This window comes from Orbicella faveolata, unplaced genomic scaffold, assembly GCF_042242905.1.
Source record: "Orbicella faveolata isolate gen_17 unplaced genomic scaffold, um_ofav_v1 contig_1, whole genome shotgun sequence".
Lineage (NCBI taxonomy): Eukaryota > Metazoa > Cnidaria > Anthozoa > Scleractinia > Merulinidae > Orbicella > Orbicella faveolata.
The window spans coordinates 21,184,793-21,204,925 of NW_028301536.1; the positions used below are offsets into that span (position 1 = coordinate 21,184,793).

General features: G+C 37.3%; 1 protein-coding gene across 1 annotated transcript; it reads left to right on the forward strand.

Moving 5' to 3' along the window:
- Positions 1–430: 430 nt before the first annotated feature.
- Positions 431–19,541, forward strand: LOC110044758 (uncharacterized). The gene is made up of 26 exons (XM_020750335.2): positions 431–657; positions 1,045–1,184; positions 1,834–1,905; positions 2,786–2,860; positions 3,072–3,130; positions 5,050–5,108; positions 5,491–5,606; positions 5,943–6,037; positions 7,028–7,140; positions 8,661–8,739; positions 9,168–9,223; positions 9,971–10,093; positions 10,281–10,357; positions 10,843–10,988; positions 11,311–11,407; positions 12,198–12,420; positions 12,956–13,070; positions 13,592–13,740; positions 14,040–14,116; positions 15,881–16,034; positions 16,372–16,493; positions 16,953–17,038; positions 17,124–17,233; positions 17,464–17,592; positions 17,700–17,877; positions 19,284–19,541. The coding sequence occupies exons 1-26, from the start codon at positions 577–579 to the stop codon at positions 19,523–19,525; spliced, it is 2,973 nt and encodes a 990-aa protein (XP_020605994.2). The 5' UTR covers positions 431–576; the 3' UTR covers positions 19,526–19,541.
- Positions 19,542–20,133: the final 592 nt, after the last annotated feature.

Genomic DNA, 20,133 nt, shown 5'->3' on the forward strand with positions numbered 1-20,133 from the left:
TGATGGAGTAGAAAAAGTTCTTTCAAAGCATATTGAGTACGATCAAGAGGATCATAATCTCTTGCTTTCCAGAAAAGATTCCAACGAGTAGAATGGCCACTGAAAGGCCAACTATAGCTAGGGTAGAATAGAATGGCGGAAAAAAAGGAAAAGGGGGAGAACGCAAAGTCTAAACTGGTCTATCTTTTTCTCGTTCAAATCTTGAAATTTTGCTCTTTGACTACAGTGTAACTGCCTTTTAAGAGTTCAGCTTCAATTTTAGGTAACAAGAAACGGAAATAGAAATCTCTTTTTTCAATTTGCCGTTTTGGGACGGGAATCACAAGCGATAATTAAATAAGTGCACAGATCACTGGGGAGCATCTTTTGGGAGAGTCCTGATATGAGAGAGGAAACTGGTGCTAGTTTTATTCCCAGTACTCTCGCAATTTTCAATATGGCGGGACAGGTAGAACGGTAAACGTGAACGCTGCTCCTGAAAGCAACTTATTTCTGTCATTTCTTTTAAAATGAGAAATAAGGAATAATTTCTGCATAAAGAAACATGAGCACAGTGTCCTACAAGCATTAGAAAGTATGGACGGAACAGACCTTCGGCAAATTCGTGTTGTACGTCAAGTCACTGACGTCCGCAAACAACAGCAGACTGAAGACACGGTAAGTTAAGCTCATACAAATGAAGTGGCTGATTTCTCAGCTATCGTTCATGGCAAATTTCGTAACTTTTCCGTGGTAGGTTTTATATGTATTTAAGCTCTAGTCTTGGTAAACTTCCCGAAAATTGTTAATGTAGCTTTAATCCTTAGTTGAGGATGCCTTCATGCTCGGCATTTAATTCCGACTTGCTAGCTTTTTTTAGCCTTAGCTTTTTCTTCTCACCAAATATTTACAGGTACATGGAAAATTAATGTTATTGGTAAGCTTGAGTTGACTGAAGCTTATGTGTTTTATGTTTCATGCTTTACTGCAGTTTACTGCAGTTACTGAATATAAGCTAAAGATAGCTACGTTACTCTCTAATGGGAAAATGCTTGTCTTTTTTAGTTTCAGTTACGTGACTTTCATGATACAGGATATACAGGAGGAGGAGATACATTCCTCCCTGGACCTTGTCAACACAACAAAAAGTTTGCCTGTGTTTTTCTTCCCTGTGCTGTGCCTTTGTTCTACATTGGAGGTGAAATGTATGTACAAGTGTCTCCAATTAGTAGGCTCTCTCTAGGGACAGCCAACTAGTAGAATTTGACAGAAATAACACTGTTGATTTGATGTGATGTATGTTATGTATATTAAATATTTTAATGGCTTCATGTGTGCAAACATGATCTCCTGTAAGCATATTTTGGGAGTGTACGAGGCATGCAATACATTTTCCACTGTGCCTTTTTACTGCTTGGTTTGTGTTTCTATTACAATGTACATATTATTTTGTTCTCCAAAACAGCCGTCACTGTTAAAGGGGACACCTCCCTCAAGCAGACATGACTGTCTCATTTTTTCCGACTGTCACTAGTTCCCGTATAACTGAACTCTCTGTAAGGTGGATATATCTCAATAAGAGACAGCTAAAGCTACTCCTGAAGGTGTCTGCCTTACAAACAGAGTTCACTGTACAAATTGTGTTTTCAGTCTCCCATTCAGAACAAAAATATACTAGATGTCGTCAAAGCCTGATTTAGAATGTCATACATGTATATACAAACCCTGTTGGTGTCCACTTCTCTAATTTTTAGGAACCCCAAGCTGGTATTTCATGAACTATTCAGTTTAATTATTACAACTGCAAGGGAAATTTATAATTTTTTTGACTATTTTGTATACTTCTTGACACAGGTTGTTTGGATCAGCAATTTTCTGCATTTTGATTATGTATCTTGTAGACAGCACTTCAAGAACTAAAGGAAGGTAGGGTCTTGGAAATAACTGTGCCAGTGGGCTACAAATCAGTATCATTGCTAACTTGTACAGATGCTTGAAAATGTAATTGCAGAGCAAGCAGATGCTTCTATAATTAAACAATGGTAACTTGGACATTTTGCAGGGACTCCTCTGAAATATACTACGCCATCTCCACCCACTGTTTTTACTACAGTAGTTTATAAATCATTATTTTTTCATGTTTTTGTTCATCATTATTTTGGTTTTCTCATGCATCAGTTGGACAGTTAAAAATCAGTTGGGGAGTCTAATTAATTATACAGTCAGTCACATGTTTGATCAATAATGGTTGAGAAATTTGGAAAACCAAACTTAAGATGTCAAAATATTACATACTGAAGAAATAAAAGTATTAAGATAAAACTAGTTTTATTAATTAAATAACTGTAGTATGATGCATTCCTCTCTGACAGTTACATCTTCCAAGTGTATAAAATGAATTAACAAAAAAAGCATTATACTCTAAATTTAAATGGTTTGTGTTTGGTGATACAATCATTCTACAATTATTCTAGCTTGTCAATAACTTATGAACCTTAATCAGGGGACTAACAGTGATGCCTCAAGTGTGATTGTTTTTTTTTTTAAAGTTTGCTTAAAGTTTATTTACTGTGTGCTGAATTACTGGTCATGTGATCCATCAATCCAAACTGTCAGACAATGCTAATGTCAAAAATATATCTGTACTTGACAAAAATTATGCAAAATAAAGCCTGGCTACGTTGAACTCTCGAGAACCAATTTACAGTTTATATAGAGAACAATGTTGTCATTGAGCATTATGCATCTTATAAAGGTTTGCTAACAATTTAGGGGTATTCTTGTTTGTTTTTTCTTTGATTCACAGTTCTCTGGTTGCGTACGTCCTTTCAGTTCTTATTTTCCAGTTGTCGGTAATGTACTGCCTTATTCCATTTCTATGGTAAGTTTAATAAGACAAATAATGAAATGTGTAATGCAATCTCCCTTTAGCAGAAGTCTCAAGGTCAGTTCAGTCTGGTCCCACAGCTTAAGAGTACAGCCCCATTTCTCTCATCCTGAAACTGATCCATTTAAAGCACGCATGTACAGTGAATACTTTAAAAGCATAATTATATTGTGCCCATCAATAATTTTCTTTTTGTTGCCTTTAGGAAATCAGTATTTAATCTAGGACTGATATTTATTTACAATGTATTTATTGTGCTATCAGGTAAGATGGATTTCATTGTTTACAAGCAATGACATTTAAAGTTATTTTGTTGTAAACTTTACTTGTAAAGTATACTTAACCACAAGAGCTTAGTATTACTGTCCATCGATATGTCTCAGCCACAGAGATGCTATTCTGTTATTGTGTAAGTGCATTACAAACATGCCAAGTAACTTGATATCATAAATAATGGACACTACTAGCTATGTTGTCTCGATATCCTTATCAACAATTAAGGTTCATGTCAATGGTATTAATCCTATCCATTACTATTGTATGCTCATCTTACGTTATCAGTTTTATTATCTGTTGCATATCCGGTCTCAACAAACAGTACTCACGAACATGTTATGCTACACAAGTCTTTGTACCAGTAGCATCCTAGGCACGTCAGCTGTTTTCCTTGGCTAGCATACAGTGTTTCCTTTCCCTCCTCTACCCTCCCTATAAATAAACTTGGACTACTGGCCTGGATGCACACCTTCCACTTAGCTATCGCCTGCATCAGGCTGGGAGGGTCCCTTACCCCACCTTATTCTTAGCTACCTAAAGCAGCTAGGTTGGGGGCTTCATTCTCTGGGTGAGTGGACTATCACCCCGATTCATTCACTGGGTGTGTCCACCAACCACCCAAGTTTCTGCTTTGGGGTTTGTGTCCGCTAACCGCCCCACGTTGTGTTTATGCTTTGGGGTTTGAGTCCACTAACTACCCCACTTTGTTTGCAGGGTGTGTCTGCTAACCACCCAATTGGTCCTTTTTCTTCTTTTAATTATATTGTAGTTTTGTGACCAATAAAGTTGATAGACAAATTACCTGTCCAGGGTGTGTCGCTACCACCCACTCTCATTGCTATCCCAGGAAGCACCCAGTGTCCTTGGTCCCATTTACTACCAGATTTGTCTTCTTTTTTTTGTTCATATTATTAGAGAGCGAGTTGTTGTTAAGTGCGGCTTCTCTTTCATGTCAACCAGACCGTGCGAGGGGTGGTGAATAGTCCTTCATGAAATATTTATTTTACAGACTTTTAGTCAAATTTCAAGTCTCTTGCCTTCTTGAATTATCTTGTGATTCCCTCCGTCTGGGAGTCTCATTTTCTTCTGCAAGACTATAAAGGTGTCTGGGTCATAGATCAATACATGTATGTCTCACCATCTCACAAAATTTTCGATTACCATTTGCCACTGCTAAGATAAGACAAGGGTTAACTTTGAAAAAGAAATAGTTTCTCAGCTTGATAAAAGTACTTGTACTAATATTTTCTTCAGGTTGATCACTTATTTGTGTGTACCTGTCAAAGGTTTTTATCCTCAAAGTGTCAGGATCTTTGAAAACAACCTGACCATTATCTTAAGACATCCAGAGGTTTCTGACATTTTTCAAAGATGTTCCTTATATTTTGGGATTCCTAGTCCCAGATTGTTATTCGCCAAACATGACATCATCATCAGCACTTTTCCCCCTGAAAATCAGAGAATTGAGGGAGTTACCTTGTGCTCAATTGCGTGGTCTTACCTTATCTTGCATTGGTTTCAGTTTACATATTTTTCAAAAGTGTTTAGGTTGTAATAGCTCAAATTTGTTTGCTGGACATGAGAAATTGGTCTGTAGGCATGCGCAGGCATGAGGTCAGAGCTTTCATCCTGCTGGCATGACACAGACCTAAGGCTTAAGATGGAAGGTTTAAATTCATGAGAGCAATTTGACACAGTTATTATGACATCTATTTTAACTTATTTTATATGATTTGTGATTAAAAAGAGTGATGGCTTTTATTTATTAGTCAGCATCTTATACGGTCATGTAGTGTTTTACTCTCCTCTTGTTTTATTATAAGGCAGGCATTTTCTCCCAGTCCTAGAGTAACGAAAGATTTGTGCTATTTACTTGAATTAAATTTTCTTCATTAATCTTTCTAAAGGTGGAGTTGGTCTTCTTCAGTTCAAGCAACTTCAGCATGAAGAGCCTGGGTTTATTATGGTATTATTATTATTATTATTATTATTACTGTTGTTGTTGTTGTTATTGTTATTGTTATTGTTATTGTTATTGTTATTGTTATTGTTATTGTTATTGTTATTGTTATGATTATTATTATTATTATTATTAAAAATATTGCTTTCCATGATATTGTGATGGGCAAACATTTCATAACAGACATTCTCTTATTAAGCCTCTTAGGTAACATTTATTTTTTAACAGGTCTCTTTAATATTGCTACTTTCAATATCAAATACATTGTTTGAATGTAATAATTATTAAAAGTCAGTATGGGTTGCATTACATTCTGTATGTTGTTATTCAGGCTTTAGAGTTCAGTATATCTTTAATAATTTTGTAATCCTATGATCTCTTTGTACAGAATATGGAGTATATTCTATATATTAGCTATCCAATAGTTGGTCAGCTGACGTTGACAGCGGTGTCAGGAAATGTGTTCAGCTGGTCTGTGACACCCTTCTTCTGTATTATATTTGGGTAGGTAGATATGATTCACTTGACACAACTATTATGTGACTTTTATTAATAAATTATGTACATGTAAACTGGCCCTATAGGGTTATAAATTTGCCTTCTGGTTGAATTTAAGGTGTGGGTTGAAATGTTTTTCAGGCCCTTGTTTATGTATGTTGTGTTTTGGGGGAGGACTCAGTTAACAGTCTTCTCTCTTCAGATGCTCAGCTTATCTCCTCCTCAAAAATTAATACAGAAATAGGGGCAAAGTTCCACAGAGATTCATGTAGTGTCTCGGAAATGCCTCTGGACCTGAATAATAACAAGACTCACTAACTCTATGAATTTTTCGCATTTCAGATTTCTTTTTCTTCAAGTTTTCTACCCACCAAGTAGATCATCTTTTATGCATCAGAATATAGTCCATAAAGCTGGAGAGGAGAGACCTCCTGAGCGTAAGTACTATTCTCTAATTGGCTGAAAATGCCTTTATACTAACAGGGAATGCTTATTTGTGTACACATAGTTAACATCCTCGTATATAGCACAGTGAAACCTTGATTTAATGAACCTCTATACAACAAATTCCTCAGTATAACGAATGATGTTCTTCACCCCAATAACAGTAAATTATATGGAAAAGAATCTCAAAATGATGAAACCTCATTATAGCAAACATATTTTTCAAGTCCCCTGGCTCTTTGGTATAATAAGGTTCCTCTGTAGGAGGGAGACACTGTGTATTTTTATTTAATAATCGGCACATTGAACTGCAGGTTGAGCCATCCTGGTGTGAGTGCTGACCAGGTTCATTATGTTGCATTCTTGTACAAGACATTTTGCTTTCATACTGCCTTTCTCACCCAGGGCTAACCTGCAATGGACTAGCATTCCATCCAGGGGAAATATAAGCAATACTCTTAGTCTTGTTAATTATAGAAACTGGGATAAGCTTCTGCAGTGTAGGTCAGTGGCCTGCGTGTGACTTAAGCCTGCCCTGTAATAGAAATTATTTGAATTATATTGTTTTTGTAAAATCAGAAAAATCCCTCTCTGCATAAATATCAGGTTTTATGCCATGCCATAGAAAATACAGCCAATATGAATACAGGAAAACTATTGTATATTTGGCAGTGTTATACCCAACCTTTCCATCTTGTGCTGCGCTTATGTTGCTGCATTGATTGTGTTGGCCTATGTATTTTCTGTGGCGTGGTATAAAATAGTTAAAAGGATCGTGTGTACACCGAGAAAATAGAAAACTCTGTTTTGTGGGACATGATTTCCTTGGTATACCACACAAAAGCATTGTATAACAAGTATATCTCACTTTAAATATGTGTAGTTAACCAGTCAGCTGTGAGCTTTAAGTGTCTGGTAGTTGATGACATTTTACATTCTCCATGCACTTACTAATAATAACTTTAGATTTGACTCTATTTTAGGTTTTATCCTAAGCAGTCTTGAAAAGACACTTTTGTTAGTAAACCTAGTCACTGTTCCAGGCAGTATGTTTCTTGTGATCAATTTTCTGGAACTCTTACATCTTATTACTTGGGTGAGTATCTCTTTAATTTGGCTACATACCGTAGCTTGTGTGTTATTGAGATCAAATGAATATTGCAACCTGCTTGTTAAGTGAGCTTGAGGTAATTCCTTAGTATTGCATCCCACATCTCTACTGCGCATGATTTTCGCATCCTTAGCGCATGTGCATGAGTGCGTGCGTGTGCAAAACGTAAGAGATTTCCCTTAAACTAACCTCGATAGCGAAATAAATGCCCCTTTTCTCTTAAACGAGCGCTGTGACCCCCGATTTTTTTTTTCCAGGTATTTGCTAAGAACAGTCAAATAAAGAACATATTTGAAGACAAAAAAAATTTGATAGTAGAACATGAGTTTTTTTTGGAAAATAGTTCCATACTGGGTGTATTTTGGCCAAGGCGAGGACTTCAAGCTGGCCACGGAACTGTCCAAAAAAGCGTAATCTTCCCACAAACAGGCAATCAAAAATGGCTTAAATGAAGCAATACTGCTTATGTGAATAAAAGAAGCCTTACTTTCAAGATAAAATTTTGTGTCTTTCAAGTAACCAAGACTTAATTATGTATGAAGGTGATTCGAATTTTTAACGCGCAACCAGTAAAAATACCCCATTTTAGGAGCCTGCTGATGCGTAAACAAGCACGGTGACCCCATTTTTTTATTGCATTTTTTTAATGTTCATATCATGAATGTTAATTATGCCAAGTTTCAAAAAAAGTTTGAGAGTAGAACAATTTCAAGGGAATTACCTTGAGTAAAATAATAAAACATAAGAAAAAGGTAATTAGAAGTGGTGCATCACAGGGAGAGCCTCTTCATCTTCTTTTTTTAGATCAAATTTAAATTTATAAGCGTTGGTTTTTCTGCCGGTATTGTTACTTTTTACACATATCACATAATTCTGCTTTACAACAGCCACGCAGATCGTCCAGCATGTGAGATTTTGACACTTTTTTGCAAAATAAATTCTGCTCCTGTTGTCTGTGCGTGTTTCTATTTTTACAGAGCATTCGGTTGTCATTATGAAATCCACCATGCAGTTCTCGGAAAAACCATCGCGTTCATTGTCTCAGCAGCTGTACATTTTAGAGTTTGGAAAAATCTAAACTGAAAAACTATCTGTTAGCATTTGTGATAACATAATTTGAAATGGTGGTATGGTTACTGGGAAAGTCAAACTTGTTTGCAGGTAGAAAGCCACCAGGAGTAATTTGACAATGTGTACGCCATTCAGCAAAACCAAAAAGCTTCGAAATCACTTGTACAATTTAATTCCATGGTTGAATTTATTACTAACTAATTAAACCATGACTTAATAATTTTAATTAATTACTTTATTAATCAATCAATTGATGACCTAATTGTTTTGGGTGATCAGCTTGGAGAGCTGGGCACCCTAGCTGGCATAGGGCTCCCTGAAAATTTTCTTAGAGCACAGTCTTGATGATCCTTATGTGTATTAATTTCATGGTGTATTATCTTAACTAGTCCTAAGGCCAAGCTCATTTCAGTTGTATTGCCTTATGAAACCAGGTTAAGTTGCTGTTATGTGGTCTTCTTCCTGTGTTTCTTTGTACATGTCTAGACATCAAGGAAGAGATGGAATTTTTAGGTGGGTTAAATTATCATTTAAGAACATAATAGTGGTAAAGCATTTGTATTCCAAACTATTGTAAGTTGCTCAAATGTTGTCCAACTCCACTAAGTAGAGTACAAATAACAAGCAAAATTAGCACAAATGTTACAAGGAGGCAACATTGGTACTTGTGAAAACTGGTTAACGAGGGTGTAGTTAGTTACTTTTCCTGATTACAGGCATCTCAAAACATAGTACAAAGTCTGGTTTTAGGGTAAAGAAAATGATGGGAAAGTGTTATTGAACATTCTTATTCTCCCTCTTGTCTTCTTGTCTTCACATGTACATAAATACTGTTAGTAGTAGTTTATCTTAATCTCAGGAACATAGGAACATTTTGTTGTTTCATGCATTATCATGGATTTTTTATAACTGATTGTTAAGAGATATTTTATTTTGAACAGAACTTTCCAAAGAGACAGTAGCCAAAGTGAAATTGGGATCTGGCCTAGGGAGTCTAGTAAGTCTAATCAAGAAATAAAGTTGTAAAAGGTGAATAGTTCAGCACGCTGCAAACATGGGACAAAGAAAAAAGTCCCTGCAGGATTCAATCTCATGATCTCCCAGATAATGGTCAAGTGCTATAACCACTGAGCTACAGAGACTCATGGTGAGCTTGGCTATTTACTCGAAGCTGCATGTGTGATGTGCATCCTCTAATATCTAGTATCAGCAATGTCAATTGCATCTAGTGTGGAGAAATAATTTAAAGTTTTGCATTTCATTGACAAAGGAATCTCAAAGCAAATATATAGATGTTTTTCACATAAAGGCAATTTGTCGTAAAACAGTTGTGGGAGAACTTAATTTAAGAAGTAGATCACAACTCCTTAATTTTGTAAACTACTTTGCAATACAGCTGAAATAACGTGGCATGTATCTGGTCATCAAATGTAAAATATGTTTGTACGAAGAGCCCTATCATCATAGTTAATGATCAAGGATAATTTTTTCTTTCAGTAAAGGGCTATTTCACGTAGGGTGTTGTTTGATGAACAAGCAGCCATAAGATGTGGTTTTGCTGTCATCAATTAATGAGCAAAGCTATAGCTTGAAGAGAAACTTGATACTTACTTTAAGAAAGCTCATTAGTTAGTGTTAGTGCATTTCTACATTACTTGTATTTGAATGGCATTCCATGGTAGCATTTGACTTGTACCATAAATTTAGTTTTTTTATCTGATTGATTTATTGTTAACCACTTCAGATGCTGTTGTGTATAATGTTGATGTCATCTGGCACTGTGGGTGTACATATGCTGCCGGTTATAATAGGAAATGTCATTTGCTGTGTTTTAATTGGGCTCACAAGTGGGCGAGAAAGATGGAAGGTACAAATTAAAGTAATGTTCAGTCTAAAATAGATCCCATAGTATTTACTTCTTAATTAACTTGTGCAGGTCATGTTATAGAAAAGCTTTTATTTTTTAGCACCAATTAAATAGAACATTACATGAAAAAATGAAAAGGAAGAAAATGAATCATTATTAATTTATGCAACTTGATTTTTTTTTGCAGACATACCACTACATACTGTATGCTGCACTTACTATTGCCTCTTTACTTGGTTTGTGTACATTGCCATGGTCACTTGCGTATCCTTCAGTTTTAATAGCCCAGTTGCTTGTTGATTAATTTGAATTCTTCAAACTGAAGCTGTAGTACAAGGGCTCTGGAAGAATATTTGTCCTTGGTCTTGACAGTAGGGACAGAAGGGTTTGAGTGAGGTCCACACAGGAAAGCCTGATGGCTGATATTCTTCTGATTTAGTCCTGAATGAGCTTGGTTTATTGTTTAGTTTTGTTTGTTTGATTTTTTTTTAAAGCTTTGGTTTATGACATACTCTTAGCATGACTTGAGGACTGAAAAAGAGCTGTAGAAACTTTTCTGATACTTAGAATACAGATATGGATTGGACCAACAATAAAGTACTCTGATAAGTTTGTTGTGTGATAAAACTGTTTGCAAGCCTGGAAAGCAATGGCAACTTAGAATGAATGTAAATTTTTATAACGTGGTACTCCAATACAAGAACATTGTCTCGTTTTTGTTATAATTGCAACCTTGACAATTGTGAAAGGTATAAATTTTCGTTTTTCTCTGTCCCTCTATGGGGAGTAAACTTACTTCTTGGATTAGTTACTTGTCTTTCAGTGCTGTGTGTATTTGTAGCTTCTGGTCCCAACAGGGAGTGGTTAAATCCCCTTCTGGTCACTCAATCATTAGGTGAGGCCCACTAACATGAACTGTGATGTCTGATTTCCTCAGCTGAAAATTATTGACCCTGATTGAAAGATTTGGGTTATCTAAGTTGTATCAAAAGTCAACATTGGTACCCAGTAAAACTCAGAGACTAGACAAATCTTATGTTATTCTTGAAGAAAACAACATGGTTATTTCACCATCATTTCATTTGCCCAAACAAAATTGATTAGACTAGTACAACAATTTTAATAAGCACATTTTACAATTCAATGTGAATTTCTTGTCACTGTAGATTAATTTTTCACATCTACATTGTACGGGCTTTTTCTCTCCTTCTCTCTAGTGTTTGTGCTTTGTGAAAATGTTCTTGTGACTGAAAAGCTCTATCCAGTCTACTTTCTTCTGGGAACCATGCTCTTTGCTGGTTACATTGCTGAAAGGTAAGCTAATAAACATACGCAGTAAGGCAGCTTCAGTAATTCACATTGTGCTCAACTCTTGAAGTGCACACATTACGTGTATGTCAATTCCAACTGAAAATCAGGAGTACTCAGCAAATCTGCTCCACATACATCTCTTCCTCAACTTAATTAAATGTGGCTGGCAAATTTTTATATTGGAAGTTAAAGTTCACTCGAGTTTTGTCACCGAACAAAATCTTGCCGGGAGTTAAAAATATATTTACAAAACCTTGCTAGAATTGTGTATATATAACATTATAACCCACGCTTAATTTTCTCCAAATTCTATTGGCTACTTAACATCACGTGGTGCAAATTTACTGGGCAGTTATCATGCAGTAACCTCCACCTGTGTCGATAATTGCCCCTGTGACCAGGAGCCCACCTGCGACTGTTTCTGTCAAAAAGAAAAAAAGCTAAAAAGAATAAATCCAGCTCTAGAATTTCACGTTTTCATCTCATCTCGTGGAATCCGCTGATAATGACATTAAAAGAAAAAACTGGTCGCCAGTAAGATTTAATTTCAAATCAGTCATTTCCAGACCACTCGCTCTTCATGTTGGTTTTAAGAGGGAAGCTCGTGGGATGAGATGGGTGTGTGACATGATAATGTCAAGCCTGCAAACTAGAATTGAAAAATCGTTCTCCTACTCGATCTCGTATTTGTATTCAAATCTTAAGTTTCCTAATAAAGTGAATAGGACAACCATTGACGAGAAGTTTATCTAGATTAAACTTTTCGTACCGATAATGTCATTTCTGTTGTTAGGTTGCACAATGTGGGCAGGATTCATTCTCAGTCAATGTTGCTGTGCATTGCTATCCATGGTTCCAAGTTGCCACTGTGTTTATCCATGACCCTCCCCTTCACTCAGACAACCTCAGTATTGCTGCCCAACATAGTCCTTATGTCACCTTCAACTCTGATGTTTCTCTTTACATTTGTCGTAAGCAAGATAATTGAGGCGCCCAAGGACCTGATATTAAATGACGTGAGTATTCAAATTATCATTTTCATTTTATGTACAATTATAAGAGTATTTCTTTTGCGTAACGTCTTTTTAAGCAGTTTGGAATAACAAGGTGGGAGATTTACACGTAATGGTCAGTGCATCAGACTTAAAATCAAGAGGTTTGGCCTGCGGCACAAGCTGAGGTCGTTATGATGTATTCTAGTGCGAGTTCCACACTTTAACTGACCAGCAGACAAAGCAACGTGATAGAATCACCTGAAGCAACCTGCTAACACCTCATCTATTAGCAGTAACACTACTCCTAGTCTCCTATGTGTTTAGGGAGGTATGATTACCGAGATAAGCTCCAGCAGCGTGGACTAGTTTGTCCATGAGGAGGCAGTCCTTCATTTACCTTGAAATAATTGGTGCAAGTATGGACAATACAGCACTGAGGCATGTGTGTTTTAAAATCAGTGACAAACTGGAGATATGTTCATGATGATTTGTTCAGTTTGCTGTTGTTTTGTGGCTCTAGTGAAGAACCCAACTCTAACTTTTGCTTTACTTCTAGGGATTAAAGCTCTGTATAGCATCAGGAATTGCAACAGTTGGAGCATATGATGTTCTTGTGCATCCTTTGTGGTTTATGATGACTTACAGAATTCCTTCACCTGCTGATGTGTTGGGTGAGTGCAGTGTTTTTCTGCCAATAGTTTACCAGTAAGCTGCTGTTGAATATGGCAGCTGAACTTCCTACGTCTTTCAAGAATCCTCCTCACCCCACCACTTTTTAAACTGTTCGTTTTCCATTTAAAAGAAAGTGCGGCAGTTAACTAACCCTAAATATGCCATTTTTATATGGAACCCAGCCCGGTGTGTTTTGTGCATTGTAGTTTGCTGTCATACATGTAAGTGCTTGAAGACGCCTCTGATGTATATTAGTTATTCAAAGCTTTCCAGTGGTATACCATGAAATATCCCACAAGTTAATTGTATTTTCTTGGTACACGCACAATCCTTTAGGCAGCCCTTCTTAGACAAATGTACAGTAGTCAGTAAAGTGAAGTGGCATTTCGAGCATGGGAATGAAAGAGCTAAACTTTGGCCTTCAAGTTCATTTTACTAGAAAGTGACTTTAAAAGATGTTGAATTCGACTTTAACTTGGGATTAACGCAGCATCGAAACATATTTTTTGAACTCTTTCAGCTGGTGTGCTGTTCATTTGGGGAGCCCTTTGCCTCAAACTTTCATACATGCACTTTTCACACAATCTCTTTCTCAAGAGGCTCAACGTCCTTGTTATGTGTGTGAGTGTTCTAGTGGAAATTATCCAACCAGACCTGAATGGTTACAGGGTGAGTATTATACCTTTCTTCACTGTTTGAGATGTAAGTTTGTCCCTGAACTATCCTAAATTGAAATTGGGAAATTTTGGTGAAGAAAACTGGAAAATGAAGTAGAGAAAATTAGCGCCAACAATGAACATACAGTAGTGCTCATGTGTGTATCTAAGCAGTATGAAAATAGAACCCAAGCCACTTTGGTGGAAAGCAAATACTTTGAGGACTATAGGAATAAGTAAAATATTTACTTCTTGTAGGTTGTTATTGAGTTTTAAGAAAGGTTATTGCTTTTTGTTACTTATTTTTATCAGGTTCTGCAAGGATTTATCATGTATATGGTCTCATTGTTCTACCCAGCCTTCACAATTGACAACATTTTGTTATCAGAGTAAGTTGTGTACAGTCGGGGCTCAAGGAATAACCACTACTTTCAGCTGGAAGATTACTTTCATATAAACTGCTTTAAATATCCAACAGGCACGTGCTTTCTTGCATATCTACAGAATTGCGTTTTCAATCAAAGTGCTCTATGAGCAAACCCGTCGATTTCCCAGTGGGTGATGATTGGCATGTGTGGCTTACGGGTTGTCCTAGTTACATGAATTACCATATTGACTTCTGGCTCTACTTGTTATAACAGCAGTCTTTTTTTTCTTAAATAATAACTTTTCATGCATACTACATGAAGTATAAGAACTGGCAAACCTCCACTACATGAGCTGCTTTGCTCCAGTGAATTTACTTTTTCTCAGTTGAGTCACTCTGTACCTTGTAAACGTCTCGTCGCCTTTCCCAACATATTTTTCTTCCCGCCTGAAGACGAAAGCGTAGTCTGCTTTACGTGACTCAGTGCAGTTAGATCGAAAGCAAATATGTTGCGAATAAGATCGAAGCGACTCTGCTCGCAGGGTAGCTGCAAAAGTTCTTCAAAGAAATCGAGTTTTTTATTATGAATTACCAACGCACAACATGTAAGCCATGGGATGCAATTGGAGGTCGATTATGCAAAACAGTAAGGTCGCGTAACGTCTAAAACTGTGTTCTTATTGGTTCCAAGCTTGAAATAAGTACATGTAGCTACTTGTGGATGTCCTTCACCAAAAAAGGGTTGAACGAGAAAAGAAAAAGACCGGTGGCTTAAAAAAACAAATGGAAAAAACGCTGATGAATCCCGGAATCTAACTCAGGTCCACTAGATTGGAACGTGGCTGCTAACCATAGAAAGCTAACCATATTACCAGAGCGGTAATGTACAATAGCAGCTTCCAGCAACTTCACCTCTGTCGTCAAAAACGTTCCCAATGCGTATTACAAAAGCCAACATTTGGTCTTGTTTAGAGTTAACTGTCAATTTAAGATTAGAATTGTAACAGAAATGTGAAATGAACTATACCCAGAAAGCAAACAAAACAAGTTTCCATTTTTAGTGCGACAGTCGCAGCTAGACCTACTAGTGTAAAACGATGCACGTGCGTGCGATATTGACTGATACAGTGATTTCAGGGGCTTTATCTACTGGTCAGCGGAATTACTCCAAAACGTTTACAGATGATGGAATGACATCATTTGCATAATCTGCACCACCACCAAAACCCAATAGATTGCTTACGCAATCTCGGGGTTAATAAAGGGCGATGACGATGAAGAAGAATTTGTAATGCGCAAATTCCATATGGATATGTTCAAATGCGCATTACATCTCAAATTATCTAAAAGTAAAAGTTAGAAGCCCTAAAAAGTTACAAATAGGGCTAGCTAATCTAAATCACAGATGGGGTGGCTATCAAAGGCGGGGGAAAAAGAGTAAAACAAAAATAGGACAAAATAAAACTTAAAAAGCTAAAATTCTCAGAAAATTACAATATTATTGTAGCATGACTTAAGCCGTGTCTCTGTGGCTATTGATGTTTAGTTTTCGCTGCATTCACGAGGTTTTAAAATACAGCACAGACGTTGTTACTGACGGTCTTTAAAATGCAAATGAGCGCGTCCGCCTTTCTGATTGGTCCATTCAATAAATACTGCGCTCTGATTGGTTAGGACCTGGTTGAATGTAGTATACTACCCACGTCTTCTTGAGTTCTTTCGTGCTGCAAATGAGGCTGCTTTATTGTCACGGGTGAATATGGAAGCAACGATTTTGGTTTTTCAGAGCTGTATTTCTCCCTTGGCTTATTCTTGTTGCCGTATCAGTGCTGATAGCGGTGCTAACAAAAGTAGTAACCATGGAACAGGCTCCTTGGTCGCAGAGGGTCACCATCGCTGTTTTGATTGGTTTAGCACCCGGCTTGAAGGCGTCTTCCTTGGTGAGTATGAAGTAGCCTGCGAGCGAACGAGTCGTGTTAGAACTTGCTCGCTATCTAACTGAGTGTACAAAAGTGTTAGAATAACCCTCGTTCGTAGCCGTTACTAAACTTGTAAGTAAAACTCCCTTTCCTGAATACAGTACAAGTGGTTTGTTCTGAGTCGTTCCGTCTATTACATTGAGGGAAATAAGAACTTCAGTGGATTAAAAACGTTTCAAATCCTCATTGATTGGAGTGTTAGAATGGTTCCTGTGCGGCCCAGTGCACCTGAGGTACTGTAGTAGCTTGTTTTAATTCATTGACATCACCACCCGTTGTTTTCTTTTTACCATGACAGATGCTTCCCGTGTTTCGTCCTCCTTTCGTCTGTCTCTTTTGTGGATTCTCATCCGCAATTACGTTTTATTTATTGTTGACGTCTTGGAAGCCAATTCACGGACAAGCACCTGCTAACCAAAGGTATCTAGCTAAAAATGTGCCACTGGCCAAAGAGTAAAAGCGGATACAGTGCTTGCTCGCTCTGGTTTAACGAACCCGTTTTTTGCTAAATGTTTCTGAAAGTAAGAAAATAATTTTGCGCAACTCATTTTCCCACGGAGTTGAACAAAACCAGCGAACTTTGCAGGCTTACAGTGTGCAGCTTACTCCAAAAGAATCATGGTAGGGACTGGCGAAAAAATAGCGAATTAGATCTCATGTAAATTCCTCAGATTCGCTTTGTTCAGGGTCGCCTTGCATCATGGATTGTCGATTTTGTCATTCATCACAGCCCAGTCGTGGCCTGTAGATTTTGAATTTGGTTCGCTTGTTTATTAGGAATCGCCTTTGTAAAGCTCTCACTCAATTTCATCTCCAATAGCTCCCCAGTTTATTTCATGCCGCTGTTTGAACTAACATCTACGTTAATTTTTTTTTTAGCTTTCCTTTTCTGCTTCTTAGTGGCTGTTTTCTGGTCTGTATTTTGTCAGAAACGCTAACTTCCACCCGCCTCGATTCACGGAAAGGTTTGTTGACGCAATTCAGCAACAATGTTAATTAACCGCGAGAAATTTATTATTATGTCTTTTGTTTCCTCTTCCCTTGTTTAAGGACCTCACAAGCCCTCTCAAGTACCTTCCAGCTTATTCTATCACTTGGGCCTTTACCTTGTTCTGGGTCTTGGACTGAAGAGAGACGCTGTGGCACAGGAAGAGAGTCTGGTAACTAGTGTGAATCCATGATGCATCATAGCCCGGTTCTTAGACGGTCCAGGTCGCTTGCGGCCACGCACTGTCTCCGGCGTGAGAGTCCGTGTCCTCGAGCGACTTGCACCGTCTGAGAATCAGGCTGTGATGCATTCAGTCTTTCATTGTTTTTTATTTTTATTTTTAATAAATCGTTTATTAAAGTTATTATTTGTCGTTTTATTCTTTTTGGCTTGTACATACAGGAAGAGAAGAAAGGCAAGCTTCCTACTGGTCTTGTTCTTCAGAGTTTTTCATTTTTCTCCAACATCTCGATAATCATTTCATTTTTCTTGGCTCTGCTATGTTCTCCTTCTGATTACTGGGAATTATGGGTAGGTGGTTTGACATTAATGATAAGCTGATTACAGTTAGAGTATTGATGTTGCTTTCAACAATTTATTTTTCTCACCTCATGCAAATCTCCTTTTCTTATTCTTAGATTACACTTGCCATTATTTTATTGTTGTTTCTGAGGCCGGAAGGCACTCCATACATCCAGGGTGTTCGGCTCCAGTTCTCGCCGGCCCTACCTGCCGCAGTAGCTTTGGCTGTGTGTATGTACTCTAGGACTGTAACTGAAGCATTACCAACACAGAATACATGGTTGTCAGTGACAGGTATGCAAACATTCTTGCAAGTCGTAAAGCACCAGATTAAAACCCTGCGTAGCAGATCCAACTCAACAAAAAAGAAGGCGTTCTCCCAGTTATGTGCCTACATACTCAGACTTCATTGAGCTTTGCAGCCTAATAGGATATGTGTTATTATGAACCTTGTTGTTCCACCCAACAAGTACCTGGAAGGTTATAGGTTTGGCTACTTTTGGGGACACAGATTGTGTTGTTGTTGTTGCTGTTGTTATTATTGTTGTTGTTGAGTGATTTGACTTGGGGCTTACATGTTACTTAATTTATTGGCGTAACAGAACAAGCGTTTATAATCGTAATTGCTCGAGGTTCATCTTTCTCTTAGATTCCCTCACCTGTTGTTATTAAAGAGATGTTTGTATGACCACAATTAACAAATTAGTAATCCAACAACTTCACGAGGATGGTCCCCTTTAATCAGTCATATAGACAGGTCTTCACTTAGTGTCGAAAGTAATTTGTATTTGCTTTAGTTTTTCATAACCACACTCGAATCGACTCACAAAATCTCGCGCTACTTTGTCACCTAATCAGAAGTAAAATCAGAACCAATCGAACTTGCCCCAACATGTTTTGCCGCGCTCTGCGTCTACTACATATACATTGGTTCACTGGATTGTCTGTAATTTGTGATTGGCTAGGGTGATTGCTTTGGTTTTGGTTTTCCGACACTCAATTGAAAACTGCACCATAGGGCATCCATGCTGTGGAACTACTTTAATGAATGTCTTCAAGACAGGTTTAGGGAAATAGCAAAGTAACGAACACTTGCGCACAGGCGCAGCTTAACAATTGTGTTTTTGAATCTGTTAACAGCTTTGCTCTTAACCTAACAGCCACGTAGCAAAGAGTGAAGGTTTTCATATGGCGCCTACTGCATTAATGTTCTCAGCATTAACAGTCACTGGCCGAATTTATACTAGAGACGAAACACCCGTCTGAGACAAATTAGCAGTTTGAGGTTGGTTAATTTGTCTTCCTGAAATGGATAACTCGTCTAGGTAGAAATCCGGTGTTTAGACGAATTTTGTGGCCAAAATCGTCTTTCGCTCGCGTCTTCAAGACTTGCTGACAGGCCGAATCAGTTGAAGGCGAGTTTGGCCACATAATTGGTCTAAACACCAGACTTATACCTACACGAGTTATCCGTCTCAGGTAGACAATTCGTCTCAGACGGATACTTCGTCTCTAGTATAAATTCGGCCATTGTTGCCTTGCTTATCGACCTTCCTTTCTTTCATTTCTTCTTATCTAAAATAATTAGATCACTTATGGTTAGTAGTAGTTCTGTTATTTATAACGATCAATTGTAAAGTTCAGGTACATCCTTCTTTGTAAGTTGCAGGTTTTGTTAATGTTATGACGTTATTTTACAGGTTATGTTTTGGAGATGATGGTCCTGTTATGCTCCTTACCTACATATGTAGTCTTGGCGCATGCGTTATGGCGTGCAGGCGAGATATCACTACTTGAACAGCAGCTTGTGATGTTTACAGCTCCTAGTAACGTAGTACTCCTGGTCTACTGTAGCACTCTATCAGCAAGAATATTAGGCTTTGTAGGAATTGCCGCTGTCTATTGTTTGTTTTATTACGTAGAAATTATTGAAAGTAAATAGATGCTTTAACTGGTAACTCTGGCTTATTGTCTTATGGTCGAAATTTATGCGAATGAGTGAATGGAAGACGTAATTTAAGTGTTTAAGAGTATTTAGTTAATTGGGAACACAATTTACGCATTAAAATATATCTTATCTACATAAAATTAAAATTATCTACAAATAATGAATAAAACGGTTATAAATAAATAAATAAAATATGTGAACTTAGTATGATATAACAATAATAACAACGAATATTTAAACAGGATGACCCATTAGTGTATTCAACACTATTATCAGAGGGGTCCTGTGAAAGAAACTATAGTGAAAATAAGGTAAAAAAAAAAAGGTAAAAAAGGTAAGAATGGGTACAAAATAGTCTTTCAATTTTCAAAGATGATTACTTATGCTGATGACTCTGTAATTTATACCTCATCCAAAGACGTTGTCACGATCCAAAGAAACCTCAATGAAGACATTAACTGCTTATGTCGTTGGTTCAAAGAAAATGGACTGATAGTCAATTTTAAAAAAGGGAAGACTGAGGCTATACTCTTTGGAACTGCGAAAAGAATCAATTTTCAGGGAAATGAGCTTAATATCTCTGTTAATGGGGCATGTATCAA